The 27,778-nt window shown below is 42.5% G+C and overlaps 1 protein-coding gene across 1 annotated transcript in view; it reads left to right on the forward strand.

Moving 5' to 3' along the window:
* LOC149428583 (uncharacterized) overlaps window positions 1-16,153 on the forward strand; it is a gene marked incomplete at its 3' end in the record, with an annotated part of 131,406 nt that extends 115,253 nt beyond the window's left edge. The window contains exons 5-6 of the mRNA XM_089667232.1: window positions 15,492-15,911; window positions 16,004-16,153. Coding sequence (XP_089523358.1) covers window positions 15,492-15,911; window positions 16,004-16,153 — 570 coding nt within the window. The remainder of the gene's footprint in view (window positions 1-15,491; window positions 15,912-16,003) is intronic.
* Between the last annotated feature and the right edge of the window lie 11,625 nt (window positions 16,154-27,778).

Genomic DNA, 27,778 nt, shown 5'->3' on the forward strand with positions numbered 1-27,778 from the left:
CCCCCTTCTGTATTATACATGGAGATCATATCCCTCCTTATGTATTATACATGGAGATCATATCCCCCTTATGTATTATACATGGAGATCATATCCCTCCTTATGTATTATACATGGAGATCATATCACCCTTATGTATTATACATGGAGATCATATCCCCCCTTATGTATTATACATGGAGATCATATCCCTCCTTATGTATTATACATGGAGATCATATCCCCCTTATGTATTATACATGGAGATCATATCCCTCCTTATGTATTATACATGGAGATCATATCACCCTTATGTATTATACATGGAGATCATATCCCCCCTTATGTATTATACATGGAGATCATATCCCCCTTATGTATTATACATGGTGATCATATCCCCCCTTATGTATTATACATGGAGATCATATCACCCTTATGTATTATACATGGAGATCATATCCCCCCTTAGGTATTATACATGGTGATCATATCCCCCCTTATGTATTATACATGGAGATCATATCCCCCTTATGTATTAAACATGGAGATCATATCCCCCCTTATGTATTATACATGGAGATCATATCCCCCTTATGTATTATACATGGAGATCATATCCCCCCTTATGTATTATACATGGAGATCATATCCCCCCTTATGTATTATACATGGTGATCATATCCCCCCTTATGTATTATACATGGAGATCATATCCCCCCTTATGTATTATACATGGAGATCATATCCTCCTTATGTATTATACATGGAGATCATATCCCCCCTTATGTATTATACATGGAGATCATATCCCCCTTATGTATTATACATGGAGATCATATCCCCCTTATGTATTATACATGGAGATCATATCCCCCCTTATGTATTATACATGGAGATCATATCCCCCCTTATGTATTATACATGGAGATCATATCCCCCTTATGTATTATACATGGAGATCTTATCCCCCCTTATGTATTATACATGGTGATCATATCCCCCTTATGTATTATACATGGAGATCATATCCCCCCTTATGTATTATACATGGAGATCATATCCCCCCTTATGTATTATACATGGAGATCATATCCCCCCTTATGTATTTCTACATGGTGATCATATCCCCCCCCCTTATGTATTGCTACATAGAGATCATATCCCCCTTATGTATTATACATGGAGATCATATCCCTCCTTATGTATTATACATGGTGATCATATCCCCCCTTATGTATTATACATGGAGATCATATCCCCCCTTATGTATTATACATGGAGATCATATCCCCCCTTATGTATTATACATGGAGATCATATCCCCCTTATGTATTATACATAGAGATCATATCCCCCTTTATGTATTATACATGGAGATCATATCCCCCTTTATGTATTATACATGGAGATCATATCCCTCCTTATGTATTATACATGGTGATCATATCCCCCCTTATGTATTATACATGGAGATCATATCCCCCTTATGTATTATACATGGAGATCATATCCCCCCCTTATGTATTATACATGGTGATCATATCCCCCTTATGTATTATACATGGAGATCATATCCCCCCTTATGTATTTCTACATGGTGATCATATCCCCCCTTATGTATTTCTTCATGGTAATCATATCACCCCTTATGTATTGCTACATGGTGATCATATACCCCCCTTATGTATTTCTACATGGTGATCATATCCCCCCTTATGTATTATACATGGAGATCATATCCCCCTTATGTAATTTACATAGAGATCATATCCCCCTTATGTATAATACATGGAGATCATATCCCCCCTTATGTATTATACATGGTGATCATATCCCCCCTTATGTATTATACATGTAGATCATATTCCCCCCTTATGTATTATACATGGTGATCATATCCCCCCTTATGTATTATACATAGAGATCATATCCCCCTTATGTATTATACATGGAGATCATATCCCCCCTTATGTATTATACATGGAGATCATATCCCCCCTTATGTATTACACATGGAGATCATATCCCCCTTATGTATTATACATGGAGATCATATCCCCTCTTATGTATTATACATGGTGATCATCTCCCACCTTATGTATTATACATGGAGATCATATCCCCCTTTATGTATTATACATGGAGATCATATCCCCCCTTATGTATTATACATGGTGATCATCTCCCACCTTATGTATTCTACATGGAGATCACATCCCCCTTATGTATTATACATGGAGATCATATCCCCCCTTATCTATTATACATGGAGATCATATCCCCCCTTATGTATTATACATGGAGATCATATCCCCCCTTATGTATTATACATGGTGATCATATCCCCCCTTATGTATTATACATGGAGATCATATCCCCCCTTATGTATTATATATGGAGATCATATCCCCCTTATGTATTATACATGGAGATCATATCCCCCCTTATGTATTATACATGGAGATCATATCCCCCCCTTATGTATTATTCATGGAGATCATATCCCCCCTTATGTATTATACATGGAGATCATACCCTCCCCCCTATGTATTATACATGGAGATCATATCCCCCCTTATGTATTATATATGGTGATCATATCCCCTCTTATGTATTATACATGGAGATCATATCCCCCCCCTTATGTATTATTCATGGAGATCATATCCCCCCTTATGTATTATACATGGAGATCATATCCCCCCCCCCCCCTTATGTATTACACGTAGAGATCATAACTCCCTTATGTATTACACATGGAGATCATATCCCCCTTATGTATTATACATGGAGATCATATCCCCCCCTTATCTATTATACATGGAGATCATATCCCACCTTATGTATTATTCATGGAGATCATATCCCCCCTTATGTATTATACATGGAGATCATATCCCCCCCCTTATGTATTACACGTAGAGATCATAACCCCCTTATGTATTACACATGGAGATCATATCCCCCTTATGTATTATACATGGAGATCATATCCCCCCCTTATCTATTATACATGGAGATCATATCCCACCTTATGTATTATATATGGAGATCATATTCCCCCCTTATCGATTATACATGGAGATCATATCCCCCCTTATGTATTATAAATGGAGATCATATCCCCCCTTATGTATTATACATGGAGATCATATCCCCCCTTATGTATTATACATGGAGATCATATCCCCCCCTTATGTATTATACATGGAGATCATATCCCCCCTTATGTATTATACATGGAGATCATATCCCCCCCTTATGTATTATACATGGAGATCATATCCTTCCTTATGTATTATACATGGTGATCATATCCCCCCTTATGTATTATACATGGAGATCATATCCCCCCTTATGTATTATACATGGTGATCATATCCCCCTTTATGTATTATACATGGTGATCATATCCCCCCTTATGTATTATAAATGGTTATCATATCCCCCTTATGTATTATACATGGAGATCATATCCCCCCTTATGTATTATACATGGAGATCATATCCCCCCCCCTTATGTATTATTCATGGAGATCATATCTCCCTTTATGTATTATACATGGAGATCATATCCCATCCCTATGTATTATACATGGAGATCATAACCCCCCTTATGTATTATACATGGTGATCATATCCCCTCTTATGTATAATACATGGTAATCATATCCCCCTTGTGTATTATACATGGAGATCATATCCCCCCCCTTATGTATTACACGTGGACATCATAACCCCCTTATGTATTATACATGGAGATCATAATCCTCCTTATGTATTACACATGGAGATCATATCCCCGTTATGTATTATACATGGAGATCATATCCCCCCTTATCTATTATACATGGAGATCATATCACCCCTTATGTATTATACATGGAGATCATATCCCCCCTTATCTATTATACATGGAGATCATATCACCCCTTAGGTATTATACATGGAGATCATATCCCCCCTTATGTATTATACATGGAGATCATATCCCCCTTATGTATTATACATGGAGATCATATCCCCCCTTATCTATTATACATGGAGATCATATCCCACCTTATGTATTATACATGGAGATCATATCCCCCCTTATGTATTATACATGGTGATCATATCCCCCCTTATGTATTATACATGGAGATCATATCCCCCCTTATGTATTATATATGGAGATCATATCCCCCCTTATCTATTATACATGGAGATCATATCCCCCCCCCCCCCTTATGTATTATACATGGAGATCATATCCCCCCTTATGTATTATACATGGTGATCATATCCCCTCTTATGTTTCATACATGGTAATCATATCCCCCCTTAGGTATTATACATGGAGATCATATCCCCCCCTTATTTATTACACGTGGAGATCATAACCCCCTTATGTATTATACATGGAGATCATAATCTTCCTTATGTATTCTACATGGAGATCATATCACCCCTATGTATTATACATGGAGATCATTTTCCCCCCTATGTATTATACATGAGCGAACATATCCCCCTTATGTATTATACATGGAGATCATATCCCCCCCTTATGTATTATACATGGAGATCATATCCCCCCTTATGTATTGTACATGGAGATCATATCCCCCCCTTATGTATTATACATGGTGATCATATCCCTTCTTATGTATCATGCATGGTAATCAAATGCCCCTTGTGTATTATACATGGAGATCATATCCCCCCTTATGTATTATACATGGTGATCATATCCCCTCTTATGTTTCATACATGGTAATCATATCCCCCCTTATGTATTATACATGAGTGAACATATCTCCCATATGTATTATACATGGAGATCATATCCCCCCCTTATGTATTACACGTGGAGATCATAACCCCCTTATGTATTATACATGGAGATCATAATCCCCCTTATGTATTCTACATGGAGATCATATCCCCCCTTATGTATTATACATGGAGATCACATCCCCCTTATGTATTATACATGGAGATCATATCCCCCCTTATCTATTATACATGGAGATCATATCCCCCCTTATGTATTATACATGGAGATCATACCCCCCCTTATGTATTATACATGGTGATCATATCCCCCCTTATGTATTATACATGGAGATCATATCCCCCCTTATGTATTATATATGGAGATCATATCCCCCTTATGTATTATACATGGAGATCATATCCCCCCTTATGTATTATACATGGAGATCATATCCCCCCCTTATGTATTATTCATGGAGATCAAATCCCCCCTTATGTATTATACATGGAGATCATACGCTCCCCCCTATGTATTATACATGGAGATCATATCCCCCCTTATGTATTATATATGGTGATCATATCTCCTCTTATGTATAATGCATGGTAATCATATCCCGCTTGTGTATTATACATGAGTGAACATATCTCCCATATGTATTATACATGGAGATCATATCCCCCCTTATGTATTATACATGGAGATCATATCCCCCCCTTATGTATTATACATGGAGATCATATCCCCCCTTATGTATTATACATGGTGATCATATCCCCTCTTATGTATTTCTACATGGTAATCATATCACCCCTTATGTATTGCTACATGGTGATCATATACCCCCCTTATGTATTTCTACATGGTGATCATATCCCCCCTTATGTATTTCTACATGGTGATCATATCCCCCTTATGTATTATACATGGTGATCATATCCCCCCTTATGTATTATACATGGAGATCATATCCCCCCCTTATGTATTATACATGGAGATCATATCCCCCCTTATGTATTTCTACATGGTGATCATATCCCCCCTTATGTATTTCTACATGGTAATCATATCACCCCTTATGTATTGCTACATGGTGATCATATACCCCCCTTATGTATTTCTACATGGTGATCATATCCCCCCTTATGTATTTCTACATGGTGATCATATCCCCCTTATGTATTATACATGGTGATCATATCCTCCCTTATGTATTATACATGGAGATCATATCCCCCCTTATGTATTATACATGGTGATCATATCCCCTCTTATGTATTGTAAATGGAGATCATATCCCCCCTTATGTATTATACATGGAGATCATATCCACTCTTATGTATTATACATGGTGATCATATCCCCCCTTATGTATTATACATGGAGATCATATTCACTCTTATGTATTATACCCACTCTTATATTTTATACATGTAGATCATATCCCCCCTTATGTATTATACATGGTGATCATATCCCCCTTATGTATTATACATGGAGATCATATTCCCCCTTATGTATTATACATGGAGATCATATCCCCCTTATGTGTTATACATGGAGATCATATCCCCCCCTTATGTATTATACATGGTGATCATATCCCTTCTTATGTATCATGCATGGTAATCAAATGCCCCTTGTGTATTATACATGGAGATCATATCCCCCCTTATGTATTATACATGGTAATCATATCCCCCCTTATGTATTATACATGAGTGAACATATCTCCCATATGTATTATACATGGAGATCATATCCCCCCCTTATGTATTACACGTGGAGATCATAACCCCCTTATGTATTATACATGGAGATCATAATCCTCCTTATGTATTCTACATGGAGATCATATCCCCCCTTATGTATTATACATGGAGATCACATCCCCCTTATGTATTATACATGGAGATCATATCCCCCCTTATCTATTATACATGGAGATCATATCCCCCCTTATGTATTATACATGGAGATCATATCCCCCCTTATGTATTATACATGGTGATCATATCCCCCCTTATGTATTATACATGGAGATCATATCCCCCCTTATGTATTATATATGGAGATCATATCCCCCTTATGTATTATACATGGAGATCATATCCCCCTTTATGTATTATACATGGAGATCATATCCCCCCCTTATGTATTATTCATGGAGATCATATCCCCCCTTATGTATTATACATGGAGATCCTACGCTCCCCCCTATGTATTATACATGGAGATCATATCCCCCCTTATGTATTATATATGGTGATCATATCCCCTCTTATGTATAATGCATGGTAATCATATCCCGCTTGTGTATTATACATGAGTGAACATATCTCCCATATGTATTATACATGGAGATCATATCCCCCCCCCCTTATGTATTACACGTAGAGATCATAACCCCCTTATGTATTACACATGGAGATCATATCCCCCTTATGTATTATACATGGAGATCATATCCCCCCCTTATCTATTATACATGGAGATCATATCCCACCTTATTTATTATACATGGAGATCATATCCCTCCTTATATATTATACATGGTGATCATATCCCCCCTTATGTATTATACATGGAGATCATATCCCCCCTTATGAATTATATATGGAGATCATATCCCCCCTTATGTATTATACATGGAGATCATATCCCCCCTTACGTATTATTCATGGAGATCATATCCCCCCTTATGTATTTCTACATGGTGATCATATCCCCCCTTATGTATTTCTACATGGTAATCATATCACCCCTTATGTATTGCTACATGGTGATCATATACCCCCCTTATGTATTTCTACATGGTGATCATATCCCCCCTTATGTATTTCTACATGGTGATCATATCCCCCTTATGTATTATACATGGTGATCATATCCCCCCTTATGTATTTCTACATGGTGATCATATCCCCCTTATGTATTATACATGGTGATCATATCCCCCCTTATGTATTATACATGGAGATCATATCCCCCCTTATGTATTATACATGGTGATCATATCCCCTCTTATGTATTGTAAATGGAGATCATATCCCCCCTTATGTATTATACATGGAGATCATATCCACTCTTATGTATTATACATGGTGATCATATCCCCCCTTATGTATTATACATGGAGATCATATTCACTCTTATGTATTATACCCACTCTTATATTTTATACATGTAGATCATATCCCCCCTTATGTATTATACATGGTGATCATATCCCCCTTATGTATTATACATGGAGATCATATTCCCCCTTATGTATTATACATGGAGATCATATCCCCCTTATGTGTTATACATGGAGATCATATCCCCCCCTTATGTATTATACATGGTGATCATATCCCTTCTTATGTATCATGCATGGTAATCAAATGCCCCTTGTGTATTATACATGGAGATCATATCCCCCCTTATGTATTATACATGGTAATCATATCCCCCCTTATGTATTATACATGAGTGAACATATCTCCCATATGTATTATACATGGAGATCATATCCCCCCCTTATGTATTACACGTGGAGATCATAACCCCCTTATGTATTATACATGGAGATCATAATCCTCCTTATGTATTCTACATGGAGATCATATCCCCCCTTATGTATTATACATGGAGATCACATCCCCCTTATGTATTATACATGGAGATCATATCCCCCCTTATCTATTATACATGGAGATCATATCCCCCCTTATGTATTATACATGGAGATCATATCCCCCCTTATGTATTATACATGGTGATCATATCCCCCCTTATGTATTATACATGGAGATCATATCCCCCCTTATGTATTATATATGGAGATCATATCCCCCTTATGTATTATACATGGAGATCATATCCCCCTTTATGTATTATACATGGAGATCATATCCCCCCCTTATGTATTATTCATGGAGATCATATCCCCCCTTATGTATTATACATGGAGATCCTACGCTCCCCCCTATGTATTATACATGGAGATCATATCCCCCCTTATGTATTATATATGGTGATCATATCCCCTCTTATGTATAATGCATGGTAATCATATCCCGCTTGTGTATTATACATGAGTGAACATATCTCCCATATGTATTATACATGGAGATCATATCCCCCCCCCCTTATGTATTACACGTAGAGATCATAACCCCCTTATGTATTACACATGGAGATCATATCCCCCTTATGTATTATACATGGAGATCATATCCCCCCCTTATCTATTATACATGGAGATCATATCCCACCTTATTTATTATACATGGAGATCATATCCCTCCTTATATATTATACATGGTGATCATATCCCCCCTTATGTATTATACATGGAGATCATATCCCCCCTTATGAATTATATATGGAGATCATATCCCCCCTTATGTATTATACATGGAGATCATATCCCCCCTTACGTATTATTCATGGAGATCATATCCCCCCTTATGTATTTCTACATGGTGATCATATCCCCCCTTATGTATTTCTACATGGTAATCATATCACCCCTTATGTATTGCTACATGGTGATCATATACCCCCCTTATGTATTTCTACATGGTGATCATATCCCCCCTTATGTATTTCTACATGGTGATCATATCCCCCTTATGTATTATACATGGTGATCATATCCCCCCTTATGTATTTCTACATGGTGATCATATCCCCCTTATGTATTATACATGGTGATCATATCCCCCCTTATGTATTATACATGGAGATCATATCCCCCCTTATGTATTATACATGGTGATCATATCCCCTCTTATGTATTGTAAATGGAGATCATATCCCCCCTTATGTATTATACATGGAGATCATATCCACTCTTATGTATTATACATGGTGATCATATCCCCCCTTATGTATTATACATGGAGATCATATCCACTCTTATGTATTATACATGGTGATCATATCCCCCCTTATGTATTATACATGGAGATCATATCCCCCCTTATGTATTATACATGGTGATCATATCCCCTCTTATGTATTGTAAATGGAGATCATATCCCCCCTTATGTATTATACATGGAGATCATATCCACTCTTATGTATTATACATGGAGATCATATCCCCCCTTATGTATTATACATGGTGATCATATCCCCCTTATGTATTATACATGGAGATCATATTCCCCCTTATGTATTATACATGGAGATCATATTCCCCTTATGTGTTATACATGGAGATCATATCCCCCTTATGTATTATACATGGAGATCATATCCCCCCTTATGTATTATACATGGAGATCATATCCCCCCCTTATGTATTATACATGGAGATCATATCCCCCCTTATGTATTATATATGGTGATCATATCCCCCCTTTTGTATTATACATGGAGATCATATCCCCCCTTATGTATTATACATGGAGATCATATCCCCCCTTATGTATTATACATGGAGATCATATCCCCCTTATGTATTATACATGGAGATCATATCCCCCTTATGTATTATACATGGTGATCATATCCCCACCTATGTATTATACATGGAGATCATATCCCCCCTTATGTATTATACATGGTGATCATATCCCCCTTATGTATTATACATGGAGATCATATCCCCCCTTATGTATTATACATGGTGATCATATCCCCCCTTATGTATTATACATGGAGATCATATCCCCCCTTATGTGTTATACATGGAGATCATATCCCCCCTTATGTATTATACATGGAGATCATATCCCCCCTTATGTATTATACATGGAGATCATATCCCCCCTTATGTATTATACATGGAGATCATATCCCCCTTATGTATTATACATGGTGATCATATCCCCCCTTATGTATTATACATGGAGATCATTTCCCCCTTATGTATTATACATGGAGATCACATCCCCCTGATGTATTATACATGGAGATAATATCCCCCTTATGTATTATACATGGAGATCATATCCCCTCTTATGTATTATACATGGTGATCATATCCCCCCCTTATGTATTATACATGGTGATCATATCCCCCCTTATGTATTATACATGGAGATCATATCCCCCCTTATGTATTATATATGGAGATCATATCCCCCCCCCTTATGTATTATACATGGTGATCATATCCCCCTTATGTATTATACATGGAGATCATATCCCCCCTTATGTATTATACATGGAGATCATATCCCCCCTTATGTATTATACATGGAGATCATATCCCCCCCTTATGTATTATACATGGAGATCATATCCCCCCCTTATGTATTATACATGGAGATCATATCCCCCCTTATGTATTATACATGGTGATCATATCCCCCCTTATGTATTATACATGGAGATCATATCCCCCCTTATGTATTTTACATGGAGATCATATCCCCCCTTATGTATTATACATGGAGATTATATCCCCCCTTATGTATTATACATGGAGATCATATCCCCCCTTATGTATTATACATGGAGATTATATCCCCCCTTATGTATTATATATGGAGATTATATCCCCCCTTATGTATTGTACATGGAGATCATATCCCGTTATGTATTATACATGGAGATCATATCCCCTGTTATGTATTATACATGGAGATCATATCCCCCCTTATGTATTATACATGGAGATCATATCCCCCCTTATGTATTATACATGGAGATCATATCCCCCCCTTATGTATTATACATGGAGATCATATCCCCCCCTTATGTATTATACATGGAGATCATATCCCCCCTTATGTATTATACATGGTGATCATATCCCCCCTTATGTATTATACATGGAGATCATATCCCCCCTTATGTATTATACATGGAGATCATATCCCCCCTTATGTATTATACATGGAGATCATATCCCCCCTTATGTATTGTACATGGAGATTATATCCCCCTTATGTATTGTACATGGAGATCATATCCCCCTTATGTATTATACATGGAGATCATATCCCCCCTTATGTATTATACATGGAGATCATATCCTGTTCAGCTCTATTTTCTTCCAGAGGCGAAGCACTTGGGAGAGGAGACTGATCTGTTACTACTATCAGTGAGTTTGTCCGTGTATTACAGTGTAACGCAGTGCTACATACAGTGTCCCTGATCTCTAACCACACCAGTCACAGTGTCCCAAAATGAGTGCAGTCAGCTAGATATGGGCTAGATGTTCGAGTCGGACTCATTAGCCACATCAGTAACAGTGTTGCCAGACCAGTGTATGCCAGAAACAATGATAGTATTTCTAATTACCACCACACCAGTGCCAGGGTCAGCAGAGCCACAAGTCAGCAACAGATCCTTGTCACACCAATACAATGTCACCAGAGCCTGACTGTCAGTAACCTGATTGCTAGCCAGAACCATTGTCCTCAATGCCAACCACTGCCAAACATGTCCCAAATAAAGTACACAAGTGAGGATGTCTTTCAAATTCTGAGCATGACAGATGGGGGTAGCATGAAGGAACGATCAGAAAGACCAGCACCAGTAGAGCAGTACATACTGATGATGTACCGAGCACTTCTCCAGCATGTAGTTGAGTATTATAGTATCAGCCACAAAAAATTAGGGCCAAGACATCTCCTGCGCTCAGAGACCCAGATCAGGGATTGGTGGATTGACCAACCTCTATATAAACTCATCCACCAATGGATCAAAGGTTGTGCAACCCTTAAAGTCTGGAGAAGCCTGACCAGTACTGCAAATAAGAACAAATGAAAATGCACCAACCTTGCGCATTACTTCAGCGATAAAAGCGGTTTTATTACAATAAGATGTATACTCACAAACGTAGCAAAATTAAAAGCATATAATATCCAAGAATGGATCACAAGAGCCCAAGTAGCGTGCAAATCCCACCGAAAGGGAGACCCTATGTAAAGTCTGATGTATTTTGAAGGGAGAGCTTTTATCGCTGAGGTAATACGCAAGGTTGGTGCGCTTTCTTTTGTTATTTGCAGTACAAAAAATTAGGGTGCATAGAAGTGTCCCAGAGACTACCCCCTACTTCAGCAGTGCCTCTCATCCTCCCATTCTCAGTCCAACTAGGCATTCAGGTAGAAACAGAAAAATGTATCCCTGTTAATTTTTTTAAATTGTCTTTCTTTAACAAGGGGGCCCCCAGATGCTGCCCCCCCCCCCTGTAAATGAGTAGGGGTACAAAGTACCCCTACTCATTCACCAAAAAGTGTAAAAAGTAAGTAAAAACACAACAGATTTTGACAGGTCATTTAGGCGAAAAAAAAAAAATTGTCCCCCAAAGTAGACCCAAAGAAAAAAAAAAGCTCTGCACCAACGAAGGCTCCCACCATCTGAGAGCTCTTAAATGTTGTTGATAAGTATTGTTAGGCTGCTTTTTTTTGACAGTTCTAGCTTCCAGGACCTTTTCTGTGTACTCAGCAATGCAGCTGTGATTAATCAGAGCTGACATGCCATGTGCTGGGATAGGGAGGACTGGACATGCTACACATGCCCTGTGTACAAGTATGAACTTTTTTGTGAGTGTGTAGCATGCCCAAAGTCTGCAACTAGTTAAACATTTTAACAACCACATAACAGTATCGCACTTTTCGCATACCACAATAAAATGTGACTTCAAATAATATTTCCTGGATGGAGGAGCTTGGTGACATCATGGCGCTCGCTGTCAGCTGACCAAGTCCAGAGAGACATTACGGAGGAGAATACGAAGGGAGCTTCTCATTATTAGATGGTGTCAGCTGTATACAATATATGTGAATATCATTGCATGCAATGGAGCACCTGGATCATGTATGCTGAGTGGAGAAGGAGTTACAAGAAGGAGCTGAACCAACACAGAAGGAGGATTTCGGTAGATGTTACACCATCACTATATGTCCACCTAGAGGACACAAGTTATTTTTGACCATCTAAGTTGTGAGGTCAAAAATTTCAGGTGAGGGCACAGCTGGTGTCACTGATGGTGGAGGTGCATTGTATATGAAGAAAGAAGATAAGGAATATTGATGGAAAAGATTTTTATTGGGAAAGATTATGAATAAGGAATGACGGAACTATTTCACCAGATTTTGGCATATTATTTGTGGTATTTTTCACCAGTTCAGTGATATTGGGAATATTATTTGAAGTCACATTTCATTGTGGTATGAGAAAAGCGTGGCACTGTTATTATGTGGTTGTTGTTATGTAGCACTTTTATATGAGTATGTGTAGGTGTGGGCGGATTTTTGTTTTTACAGTACAAACAATGGCCACTGCCCCCGTCTATAACTGGCCTTCACAGCAAGGAGCACATGGAAGGGCAACGCATGTCAAACAACACACATTTGCAAACACATGTGTAAGCTACAGAGCCTCGTCACGGCACCCCGATATTCTGTAGTCCTAACTCTACAAATTTTGAGAGCCCCCATAGTAGAAGCACATGTATTTAATGGATAAACTGAGGGCAGGTGGACCTGAGGGAGCCCACCCCTCTTTAAAGGTACAGGAGCGCACTGGACACCCAGTATGCAGCACAATGGCAGCTAAGGTGTCCAGCGGCCCCTCACCAACAATTCAGTGGTACAAAAAATGGCCACTGCCCCAGTCTATAACTGGCTGTTTGTTTTTACCCCTTTTTTCTATATTGAGTTGATATTCCAGTTTTATTTAACTGCTCGTGTGTTTATACAGAATTTATATTTAGTTAACCAGTTCTATTCCGCCCTATAGAGTATCTCCAACAAGGGAGAGACCCGTGTATAAAGAACACAGATCTCTCCCCTGTCAGCTCCTGCACACTGCTTTGTATGGCTCTGCATAGCAGCATGCTTACAGTGAAACACACACACAGCCACCATTGTAAAACAACACACAGTTAACCCTTTGATCTCCCCAGATATTAACCCCTTCCTGCCCAGTGTCATTAGTACAGTGTCGGTGCTTTTTATTAGCACTGATCACTGTATTGGTGTCACTGGGGATGTCCGTGACACCAAGTCAGTTCCCCTCAGTGTTAGAATGCCCGCCGCAGTCTCGCTATAAGTTGTTGATCGCCGCCATTACTAGTAGAAAAAAATCCCAGTATCTGTACCGCCATTTGTAGATGCTATAACGTTCCCATGTATTGGGATTTTTTTTCTAGCAAATACACGGAGCAGAACACATTTTGACCTAAATTTATAATGAAATTTGATTTTTAAATTTTTTTTACTGGAGACGTTTATTACAAAAAGTAAAAAATATTGGTTTTTTTTTTTTCAAAATTGTTGGTCTTTTCTTATTTATAGCGCAAAAAATAAAAAACACACAGGAGATCCAATACCACCGAAAGAAATCTCCATTTGTGGGGAAAAAAGGACACAAATGTCATTTGGGTGCAGCGTTGCATGACCGCACAATTGTCCATTAAAGTAACACAGCGCCATATTGCAAAAAATGGCCCAGTCAGGAAGCGGGGTAAATCCTCAGGAGGGCGAGGGGGTTAAACATTTTAGTTTCAAAAAAATTTCTTAAATTAGTGGTTTCTAAGAGAGTGAGTTACACTAGGATGGATCTCCTTAATGGGCACACAGACGGCACTAACACCTGACTGGCCGAATTCTTTCCATTCCTTTCATCTGTTTTTATTTTGGTACAATGACCTGTGCAGAGGCAGCCAGAAAAAAACGCGGAGTTGATGGCGTGAGCAGAAAAAGCAATAAAAGCTGCATTGGGATAATGAAACCTCCACCTGTACTTAGTGTCATCCTGACCTTTGGTGACGTTATGGTTACTCCTTCTCCTTGTTTTACAGATAACACTATTATATCAGACATCATCGGGGAGACGTGGCTTCCTCATATGGAGAGGACAACTCTATCCTTTCAGATAACCGGATTCAGACCAAAGGAAATTCACATAAATTTATACCTGAAAAGATGTAATGACATGAAAAGACATCCCATCCTCTCATGGGTATCTGTGGACAGTCCATCGGGTGGGAGCAATAATACAACGTATGATACAACGTTACCGGTGGAAATGGAAGTGGAGACGAAAGTGGAGATGAAAGTGGAGATGACAGAAGCAGAAGATGGAAGCCACAAATGTGATTGCAGAATTTCTCTAACTCCAAACGCAGATACAGATGACAGAGCCGTCCTGACTGTGGAAGTCGCTCACGCTGCCCTGCGATGGCCCCTCTATAAATATCACATTCTGAATGTGATCAAAGGTGAGATCTGATTACCTGCACCTGAATAAAATGTGAGACATTTCTAGATGTACTGTATGAATGTGAAATCTATACTGTGTATATCCACGCAGGAGACAGGAAACCCCCAGATATAGTCCAAGTTTGCTTGTCCTGCGATTTTATTCAGCAAGACAGCAAACAAATGCAGTGTTTAGGTGGGAGGGCTTTGTACAGCATGTCAGGACCATCAAACCAACAAAGGTTCTGCTTGTTCAAGCCGCGTAAGTCTAGGTGCACAGCTATGCGTTTTCTGCAGCGTTTTGCAGAAATGCGCAGCAGTCCATTTAACATGATTTCCTATGGGACAGGTTCACATTTCCGCATTTTCACCCGGTGCGTTTTTTTGGAAAGGCTTAGGGACTTTTCTAAACGCAAAATGTTGCATTTTCGGTTGTATAGACTTGAATGGAAATGCTGCAGAAAAGCATGTAGTGCATTTTTGACGTGTTTTGCATTTTATTCTGCTCAGCAACAAGTTAAAAAAAGAAAAAAAAAATTGCAAAAACGTGGCAAAGCCGCAAAATGCACCGCAAAAAGCACTGCAGAAACGGATCAAATGCAAATCGCCTAGGTGTGAACCGCGCCTTAAGCGGTATTAAACCCAAAAGCAAACATTTATTATATTGCAGCTTACCAATTCTTAGATGTCACGGCTGCATTTGTTTTCTCTTTTTTAGGCTTTCTTCCTTTTATTTTTCACCTAATGATCCAGCCAATAAGTTTGCTTTTTTTTCAACAGAACAAGCTGTCCTGCAGATATAGTGATTAAAAGGTTAAGACAAACCTTTTGCCACTGATAGAGGTGCTTACACTGATCAGCTTTTATTTCTTCATGTAAAACCTTTAGGCTGGATTCACACTGCCACGACTTGGGATCCGACTTGTGAGGCCCCAACTCACATGACATGTGAAATCCCATGTTAGTCAATGAGAGCCGTCTTAATTAGCACTACTGAAGTCGCTCCGACATTAGACAAGGTTCCTGCACTACTTCATGGCGACTTGTACCCATAGACTTTAATGGAAGTCTCCTCCAAGTTGGATCCTCATCTATATTTATGTGATTTGGATCCGACATTATAGGAAGATTACCCAGCATTCCTTGAAAGTTGCTTCAGAGTTGCTGTGTGCAGTCCACTTTTCTTTGGTATCAAGGGGGTGTTGACAGAGACCATCTGACTAGTTACAGTAGGTGGCTGAGGAGCAGGCCCGGACTGGGACATAAATTAGGCCTGAGCATTTTGGACTGAGCAGCAAAAAGCTGAGGGACCCTTTCCTCAGAGTTTGGTGGTGGAACACCAGAACCTGGTCGCAAGAGCGACCTTTGCAACCCTGGTAGTTCCACTAGTGTCAGTAGGTTTTTTTATTTTGATTGACTATTCTGACTCAGATTGTTGTGATAGCGATTTATCCCTTGTGAGACCTCTCTGCCTAGCCTGTATAAGCAGATATAATCACTGTGGGCAATCCTTATCAGATAGCTGAACTCACCAATACTGTGTTCATCCAGAAGTTGCTTTATTCTGTACATGTGACAACAGGATACAGCAGAATGAATGGTTTCCAGTATTATGCGGTCAAAAGATGATACTTTCTGTAGCGTACTATGCAGAATACATGTGTCCCTGTTACATGTGGACTGTTAGCTGCCTCCATGACACAGGAAGTGCTGAACTCAAGAAGAAGGGAGGAGCTTCATATACAAAGGAACTGTGTCATAGATCTCAGGGAGGCAACATGAAAAACAAATGCATACCAAATAAGGCCACTGGATGGCAGCATATAACTAACTATAGAAATGTCCATAGGAAATGGTACAAAGAATAAACTATATGAATTCTCATGTACATTAACATAAATATTAACTGTGTAACAGCATACTCCCCGTCTGGCATTGTAAATGTCACTATTTAAACCATAACGATAGTTATACAATTGCAAATAAAAAACAGCGCAATTTGCTTGATGTCTGGAAGACCTGAAAGACATAAAAAAGAGAACATGCATATAGTGCAACAATTATAACGTAAGGCTTCAAGTTGTATCAATTAAAGTTCAAGACACTTCCTTCTTGAAGTCACAGGTTGGATCCAGCAGCATACGCAAGCAAGTTCATTCTCCAAAGGGTAAGAGCAGAACAAGTTCCGTGATAGGTCTGCTGAAAGTCTTTACAGTCCCTTGTCTTGCAACTTTCACCTCCACCTTGCGTACCTTGCCGTCCTCACTAGGAATGCTCTTTACAATGAGTCCCATAGGCCACTCAATTCTTTCAGCTTGCTGGTCCTTCAGCAGAACGAGATCTCCAACTTTAATGTTAGGGTTCAAGCGTTGCCATTTTCTGCGTTCTTGCAGAGTAGAAATATACTCCATTCTCCAACGATTCCAGAAGCAGTTGGAGAGGTGTTGTACTCGCTTCCACTGGTCATAGCACAGATTTCCTGCTTTAAAGTTTCCAGGTGGAACAGGAACGGACCCAAGCTTCTGGGTAAGTAGAGTAGCTGGGGTAAGGATAGTTGGGGTCTCTGGATCTGTAGGATTCATTTCAGATGGGACATAATGACATTGTTCAGGTTTAGGTGCTAACTTAGCTTTCCCAAACAGAAACCCTATGTGGGTTTGATTAGAGTCTATTACCTTGAGGTAGGCAACAGCTGCTATGGCCTCAGTAGATGCATCTGAGAAGATGTGAAGCTCTTTTCTCTGACTTGTAGCAAGGGAAGCTGAGGTGTAACAGCATGGTATACTGACTCCATCTAAGGCATGTAGAGATTGTTTCCAGGACTCCCACTTTGGAAGCTTGTCTGTAGGCAGCGGAGCATCCCAATCTTTAATAGACTCTGATAACTGTCTAAGTAAGGCTTTACCTTGTATGGTGATGGGAGCCACAAATCCCAATGGATCGTATAAGCTGTTCACCACTGACAGAACACCACGCTTGGTAAATGGTTTGTCTGCAGAGCCGACTTGAAAGCCGAAGGTATCTTTTAATAAGTCCCACCGTAGGCCCAGACTTCTCTGTACAGGTGGCATGTCCATCCCAAAATTTAAATCTTTAAACCCAGTGGCATGATCGCCAGGTTGAAAGGCTTTCATAACAGCGACACTGTTCGAGGCAATCTTGTGTAGTCTGAGGTAAGCCTCGAAAAGAATACCTTGTGTCCTTTGGAGCAGGTCTATGGCTTCTTCATCTGTAGGTAAAGACTTAATTCCGTCGTCAACATAAAAGTCTCTCTCAACGAAGTGTCGAGCATCCGCACCATACTCCTTTTCTCCATCAAGGGCAGTCCTTCGTAAACCATATGTTGCAACAGCAGGTGAGGGACTATTTCCAAAAACATGTACCTTCATGCGGTATTCAATGATCTCATTGTCCATGTTGTTGTTACGGTGCCACAGAAACCTTAGGAGGTTCCTATGGTCTTCACGTACAATGAAGCAATGAAACATTTGCTCAATATCAGCAGTTATGGCAACTGGTTCTCTTCTAAATCTCATAAGTATACCTACAAGGTTGTTGGTTAGATTTGGGCCAGTGAGAAGAACATTGTTCAGGGATACGCCTTGATGCTTGGCACTGGAGTCAAATACTACCCTGATTTGTTTTGGCTTACGTGGATGATACACTCCAAAGAAAGGCAGGTACCACCACTCATCGTGTCTTTGAAGTGGTGGCGCTGGTTCGGCGTGATCATTGTCAAAGATCCTTTTCATAAAAGCGATGAAATGTTCCTTCATTTCAGGCCTGCTCTTTAGTGTTCGTTGAAGTGAGTTGAATCTGGATAGAGCCTGTTCACGATTGGTTGGGAGTGTGGCCCTTGCAGCACGAAGAGGTAATGGTGCAATCCAGCTGTTAGACTCATCCTGGAAGAATTCTTTGTCCATTATTTTGATGAACTCTCTATCTTCGACTGACAAGGCTATTTTGTTGTCATCACTTGTAGTACAAAACACTGTGGTACCTAGGTTGTCATCACAAAGAACAGGAGTAACATCGGGTACTTGGATGATGTCAAGAGGCTTCTCCTTTACTTCATAATGGTGAGGGCACTGTTTGAAGTGGGATGCACGTCCATTTCCCAACATGTAAGTTTTGAAGGAGTGGATCTCAGATGATGTTCTGTCCAGGCATACATCGCCCACTATTACCCAGCCTAGGTCAAGTATGCATAAGGGGCATCGTTAGGTCCATCGCATTGGTCGAGTACTTTATGTACTCTGAGAATGTCTCTTCCTAGCAGGACCAAGATTTCAGCACTCTTGTCCATCGCAGGAATCTCATCAGCAAGGTGCCTTAAGTGAGGATGATAATATGCAGCTTCTGGAGTAGGAATCTCTCCTCTTTCGTCTGGTATCTGATCACACTCAACTAATGTTGGGAAGGGTATGCCTTCTCCATCCTTGATATGAGAGACCATGAATCCATCGACCCTTCTGCCAAAGGTCTCTACACGACCAGCACAGGTTCTGAGAGTATACGGTGTGGCGTGACCTTCTAAGCCAAAGATCTCAAAGAATTTAGGCTTAACCAGGGATCTGTTGCTCTGTTCATCTATTATGGTATATATCCTAGCAGCTTCCTCAGGATGATCCTTTGGGTATATCTTGACTAGGCATATCTTGGCACAGCATTTGTGATCCAGTCCCTCTCCACAGACTTTTGTGCATGAAGAAGAAACATTACTTTTGGCTAGAGCATGACTTTGTTGATCCCCGCTAGAGATGAGCGAATCGAAGTATCCGAAGTGGAATTCGAGTCGAATATCGGAAAAATTTCGATTTGTGCCGAATCCGAAAAATAGCCTAATTCGGACGCGCGAATCGAAATTTTTCAGAAAATGGCGGCTGACATGTGCGGCGACGGAGCGGGGATGTCTGGGAAGGCGCGCAGACAAGGCGCGCTGACCCATAATGCATTCCTCAACGACATGTGATCGCATCAGCCAATCAGCAGCCAGCCAGCCAGCACTGTGTAATGGTCGAGCTATAAATAGCGGCCATTTTGGAATTCTTCATTTGCCTGCAGTCATTGAACAGAGGCAGACCGCTCTGTACTAGGGACAGGGACAGAGTTAGGGCCACAGAAACGATACTTGGGGACAGAGAAAAGTTACTTAGGGACAGAGAACCATTACTCAGGGACACAGACTTGTTAATGAGGGCCACAGAATCGTTACTTAGGGACAAAGAAACGCTAGTTAGGGCCACAGAATTCATACTCAGGGACAGACAGAATTGTTACTCAGTGCCAGAGAATTGTTACTTAGGGCCACAGAAACGTTATTAGGGCCACAGAATTGTTACTCAGGGACAGACAGAATTGTTACTGAGTGCCAGAGAATTGTTACTCAGGGACAGACAGAATTGTTACTGAGTGCCAGAGAATTGTTACTTAGGGCCACAGAAACGTTATTAGGGCCACAGAATTGTTACTCAGGGACAGACAGAATTGTTACTGAGTGCCAGAGAATTGTTACTCAGGGACAGACATAATTGTTACTGAGTGCCAGAGAATTGTTACTTAGGGCCACAGAAACTTTACTTAGGGCCACAGAATTGTTACTCGCACAGACACAGAATTGTTACTCGCACAGACACAGAATTGTTACTGAGGGCCACAGAACTGTTACTTAGGGCCACAGAATTGTTACTCGCACAGACACAGAATTGTTACTCAGGGCCACAGAACTGTTACTGAGGGCCACAGAACTGTTACTTAGGGCCACAGAATTGTTACTCGCACAGACACAGAATTGTTACTCGCACAGACACAGAACTGTTACTGAGGGCCACAGAACTGTTACTTAGGGCCACAGAATTGTTACTCGCACAGACACAGAATTGTTACTGAAGGCCACAGAACTGTTACTTAGGGACAAAGAAACGCTAGTTAGGGCCACAGAATTCATACTCAGGGACAGACAGAATTGTTACTCAGTGCCAGAGAATTGTTACTCAGGGACAGACAGAATTGTTACTCAGTGCCAGAGAATTGTTACTTAGGGCCACAGAAACGTTATTAGGGCCACAGAATTGTTACTCAGGGACAGACAGAATTGTTACTGAGTGCCAGAGAATTGTTACTCAGGGACAGACATAATTGTTACTGAGTGCCAGAGAATTGTTACTTAGGGCCACAGAAACTTTACTTAGGGCCACAGAATTGTTACTCGCACAGACACAGAATTGTTACTCGCACAGACACAGAATTGTTACTGAGGGCCACAGAACTGTTACTTAGGGCCACAGAATTGTTACTCGCACAGACACAGAATTGTTACTCAGGGCCACAGAACTGTTACTGAGGGCCACAAAACTGTTACTTAGGGCCACAGAATTGTTACTCGCACAGACACAGAATTGTTACTCGCACAGACACAGAACTGTTACTGAAGGCCACAGAACTGTTACTTAGGGCCACAGAATTGTTACTCGCACAGACACAGAATTGTTACTCAGGGCCACAGAACTGTTAATTAGGGACAAAGAAACGCTAGTTAGGGCCACAGAATTCATACTCAGGGACAGACAGAATTGTTACTCAGTGCCAGAGAATTGTTACTTAGGGCCACAGAAACGTTATTAGGGCCACAGAATTGTTACTCAGGGACAGACAGAATTGTTACTGAGTGCCAGAGAATTGTTACTCAGGGACAGACAGAATTGTTACTGAGTGCCAGAGAATTGTTACTTAGGGCCACAGAAACTTTACTTAGGGCCACAGAATTGTTACTCGCACAGACACAGAATTGTTACTCGCACAGACACAGAATTGTTACTGAGGGCCACAGAACTGTTACTCGCACAGACACAGAATTGTTACTGTGGGCCACAGAACTGTTACTTAGGGCCACAGAATTGTTACTCGCACAGACACAGAATTGTTACTCAGGGCCACAGAACTGTTACTGAGGGCCACAGAACTGTTACTTAGGGCCACAGAATTGTTACTCGCACAGACACAGAATTGTTACTCGCACAGACACAGAACTGTTACTGAGGGCCACAGAACTGTTACTTAGGGCCACAGAATTGTTACTCGCACAGACACAGAATTGTTACTCAGGGCCACAGAACTGTTACTGAGGGCCACAGAATTGTTACTCGCACAGACACAGAATTGTTACTCGCACAGACACAGAACTGTTACTGAGGGCCACAGAACTGTTACTTAGGGACAAAGAAACGCTAGTTAGGGCCACAGAATTCATACTCAGGGACAGACAGAATTGTTACTCAGTGCCAGAGAATTGTTACTTAGGGCCACAGAAACGTTATTAGGGCCACAGAATTGTTACTCAGGGACAGACAGAATTGTTACTGAGTGCCAGAGAATTGTTACTCAGGGACAGACAGAATTGTTACTGAGTGCCAGAGAATTGTTACTTAGGGCCACAGAAACGTTATTAGGGCCACAGAATTGTTACTCAGGGACAGACAGAATTGTTACTGAGTGCCAGAGAATTGTTACTCAGGGACAGACATAATTGTTACTGAGTGCCAGAGAATTGTTACTTAGGGCCACAGAAACTTTACTTAGGGCCACAGAATTGTTACTCGCACAGACACAGAATTGTTACTCGCACAGACACAGAATTGTTACTGAGGGCCACAGAACTGTTACTTAGGGCCACAGAATTGTTACTCGCACAGACACAGAATTGTTACTCAGGGCCACAGAACTGTTACTGAGGGCCACAGAACTGTTACTTAGGGCCACAGAATTGTTACTCGCACAGACACAGAATTGTTACTCGCACAGACACAGAACTGTTACTGAGGGCCACAGAACTGTTACTTAGGGCCACAGAATTGTTACTCGCACAGACACAGAATTGTTACTCAGGGACACAGAATTGTTACTCAGGGACACATAATCGTTGAATTAAAGAGTATGTCAGACAACATGCAGAGGAGTGGCAGAGGAGGCAATGTTTTAGGAGCGAGCAGACGTGGCAGCAGAGGAAGGGGTCGAGGCAGCACTATTCGCAGCCAGAGGCCAGTGCTCCCGGTGTCATCCAGCGGTCGTGTCTCCACCGACAACCCTGCCGTCATTGATTGGTTGGCTCGGTCGTCTTCCTCTTCCCAGGTCACCTCTGACACCTACAGCCAACGGTCGGTGGGTACGTCAGACACAACCGTTAGTTGGCATGGCCCGGGAGCAAGCCCACTGAAATCACATGTCCTCTACCTGCCCCTGTCCTTTGCTGTTCCCTCACCAAGCGAAGTATCGCATGCTGTGGGCTCAGCCCCACTGTACAGTGAGGAAGAGCTAACAGAGGGCGGTCAGGAACGGGGGGAGACATCGGCCTTTTCAGCAGCCAGGCGAACAAGTACTGGCGAGGAGAGTGGCTCGGTAGCCGGTCTAGAGACAGGTCTGTCTCCTGACCCAGACGCAGCCGAGGGGGCTAGTAGTGAGGCGGAGACCGTACTTGATGATGAGGAGGTTGATCGCACTTGGCTGCCTCGTCGTCATCAGGCAATTTCTTCCGCATCATCAGGAGAAGAGGGTGCCAGCTTGGCAGCGAGCGAAACAGTCGGTGGGTTGCCCAGGAGGCAGCAGGGTCGCATCAGTGTCAGTGGAGCCAAACGTCCACGGAGTAGAGCACCAGCTCCACTGCAGCCTACCACCACGGCCAGTAGTGGTGCCGGTGCGCACGGAGGAAGTAGCAGTCAGCCAGTGAGGAGTAGCGGGGGCAAAGTTTCCTACTCGGTGGTGTGGCAATTTTTCGTCAAGCCGCCCGAGGAAGTAAACGTAGCCGTATGTCGACTATGTGGCCAGAAATGCAAGCGTGGCCAGGGGGCCCATGTTGGGACTACAGCGTTGCGTCAGCATATGCAGCGTCACCATTCGGTGGCCTGGGAAAACCGTGATAAAGATACGGCGGTTCTGCCTGCCCCAGCCCCCGCTCCATCACCCGCTCCGTTACTTGCTCCGTCACCCGACGTCGTCAATCACCCTCTATCAGCCAGTCAAGGCTCCAACACCTCTGCTGAGGGGAGTTGTCGCTCGTTGGCATCTTCCGCTCGTTCAGATGCTCCTTCTCCTGCTACTCCTCTTCTCGGATTCCGTCAACAGTCTTTCTTGGAATCCGTTTCCAAGAGACAACAGTTTGCGAGCACGCACCCGATGGTGCAAAAGCTGAACGTCCTCCTGTCCAAGTTGCTGGTGCTGCAGTCCCTCCCTTTCCAACTGGTGGACTCAGCACCTTTCCGAGAAATGATGGCTTGTGCCGCGCCGCGGTGGAGAGTGCCAAGCCGTCATTTCTTTGCCCAAAAGGCAGTGCCAGCCCTGCATTCACATGTAGAAGAGATGGTGGGCCAGTCTTTGAGCATGTCGGTCTCTGCCAAAGTGCACGGCAGCGCCGACGTGTGGAGCTGTAACTACGGTCAGGGACAGTACATGTCATTTACGGCCCACTGGGTGAACGTGGTGCCGGCACAGCCGCACCAGCAACTTGGACAGGTCACGACGCTTTTGCCTCCACGTTTGCACGTCCTTGGTCCAGCAAACATGTCCGCCTCTACCACCTCTTTTTCCGCCGTGTCCTCAGCCGCCACCCCCGTGCCAAGTCCCATTACCCGACCGGCATATCACATGTGCAGGGCGCAACGGTGTCACGCTGTGCTGCACCTGGTATGCCTTGGCGAGCGTAGTCACACAGGGGAGGAACTTCTGAGTGTAATGAACAGAGAAATCGACAGATGGCTGTCTCCGCGCAAACTGAAAGTCGGAACCATGTTGACCGACAACGGAAAGAACATGGTGTCTGCTCTGCGTCAAGGAAGGTTGTGCCATGCGCCATGCATGGCTCACGTGTTCAATCTGGTTGTCAAGCGGTTCCTAAAATCCACCATCCCACTGCAAGACATCCTTAAAATGTCACGTAAACTGTGCATGCATTTCAGCCATTCCTACACCGCAAAGAACACCCTCATTGAGCTGCAGCGGCAGAACGGAATTCCACAGCATCGCCTGATCTGCGACGTTGCAACAAGGTGGAATTCAACCCTACACATGTTAGACCGCCTTTACGAGCAGCGAAAGGCCATCACCGATTTCCTGATGTTACAAGCGGATAAAGGTACTCCCCTGTGTAACTTAGATGTCAGCCATTGGCAGCTCATGCGTGACACCTGCCGCTTGCTCAGGCCCTTTGAGGAGGCCACGCTATTCGTGAGTCGGCAGGACTATGGGATGAACGACGTCATTCCTCTGTTGCACGTCCTGGAACAAATGCTGTTAACAATGGCTGGTCAGGGTGCGGTAGACGTGGCGCACAGATCTCAACGCCACATGACCCCTGTGGGGGCAGGACAGGAAGAAGAGGAGGAGGTAGAGGAGGACATTTGTGCTCAGGAATTATTGAGTGAAATGGGTGGTTTTTCCACTCAGCGGACAGGAGTGGAGGAGCAGGAGCATCTGGTAGAGGAGAAGGAGGAGGAGACAGAGGACCCAGACGCACCGTGGCAGTATGCTGTGGAGATGGAGGCAGGGAGTCCCTCGCATTCCTTGGCACAAATGGCCCATAGCATGCTCGGTTGCTTGCGTAGCGACAGCCGAATAATAACCATCAGACAGAGGGATGACTTTTGGCTGTCCACCTTGTTGGACCCTCGCTACCGGTCCAAAATGGTGGCCTTTTTCACACCTGCTGAGAGGGAGGCCAAAATTACGTACTATAAAAACCACCTATGTAGTCAGTTGGTCTCTGCCTTTGTGCGCCAACGTCCATCCTCAGACACTGTGGGCCCTGTGCGCTCGCGTTCCGCTGGCATGGCAGCAGGGGAGGGGTGGGGTGGTAGGAGCAGTGACAGCTCCACCAGCAGCGGCTGCCTCAGTCTGCAGTCGATGATGAGTAGCTTTCTTCACCAGCGCAGTGAGGAAACTACTAACCAGCCGCAGCAGCAGCAGCAGCAGCATCAGGTGGACCTGGAGCAGGAGCTCAAACAACAGGCTTGGGCCTACTTGGACAGCACCCTGCCAACCGAGGTAGACAATCCCCTTGACTACTGGGCAACGAAACTTGACCTTTGGCCCCAACTAGCTGAATTTGCCCTTGAAAGGCTGTCATGCCCGGCCAGTAGCGTGGCATCGGAGCGCGTGTTTAGTGCGGCAGGAGGTATTGTAACTCCGCGGAGGACACGACTGTCCACCCAAAGTGTGGAGAGACTCACGTTTGTGAAAATGAATCAGGCGTGGATTAGTCTGGATTTCAAACCACCAGTTCCTGACACAACTGACTAAATCCGCCATGAATCATGCCTCAAACATGTGCCACTTTCAGGTCTCCTCACACTGCTGGTGTGTTGAATTTTTTGACATAGGGTGCTGGCAGATTACGGGCCTCCTATAGCTGCTGCCAGGCCCCTAATCTGCCATAGGCCCCTATATACCACCTCCTCCTGCTGCTGCCAGGTCCAGAGTCTCTCATGGGTCCCTGTACGGCCTCCCATTGCTGCTGTCTCCATCGCCACACTCTGCCATGTGCCACTTTCAGGTCTCCTCACACACTGCTGTTGTGTTGAATTTTTTGACATAGGGTGCTGGCAGATTACGGGCCTCCCATAGCTGCTGCCAGGCCCCTAATCTGCCATGGGCCCCTATATACCGCCTCCTCATGCTGCTGCCAAGTCCAGAGTCTCTCATGGGTCCCTGTACGGCCTCCCATTGCTGCTGTCTCCATCGCCACACTCTGCCATGTGCCACTTTCAGGTCTCCTCACACACTGCTGGTGTGTTGAATTTTTTGACATAGGGTGCTGGCAGATTACGGGCCTCCCATAGCTGCTGCCAGGCCCCTAATCTGCCATGGGCCCCTATATACCGCCTCCTCATGCTGCTGCTAG

The sequence above is a fragment of the Staurois parvus genome, unplaced genomic scaffold (genome assembly GCF_062004578.1).
Source record: "Staurois parvus isolate SC_StPar_1 unplaced genomic scaffold, SC_StPar_1.0 ptg003116l, whole genome shotgun sequence".
Taxonomy (NCBI): Eukaryota; Metazoa; Chordata; class Amphibia; order Anura; family Ranidae; genus Staurois; species Staurois parvus.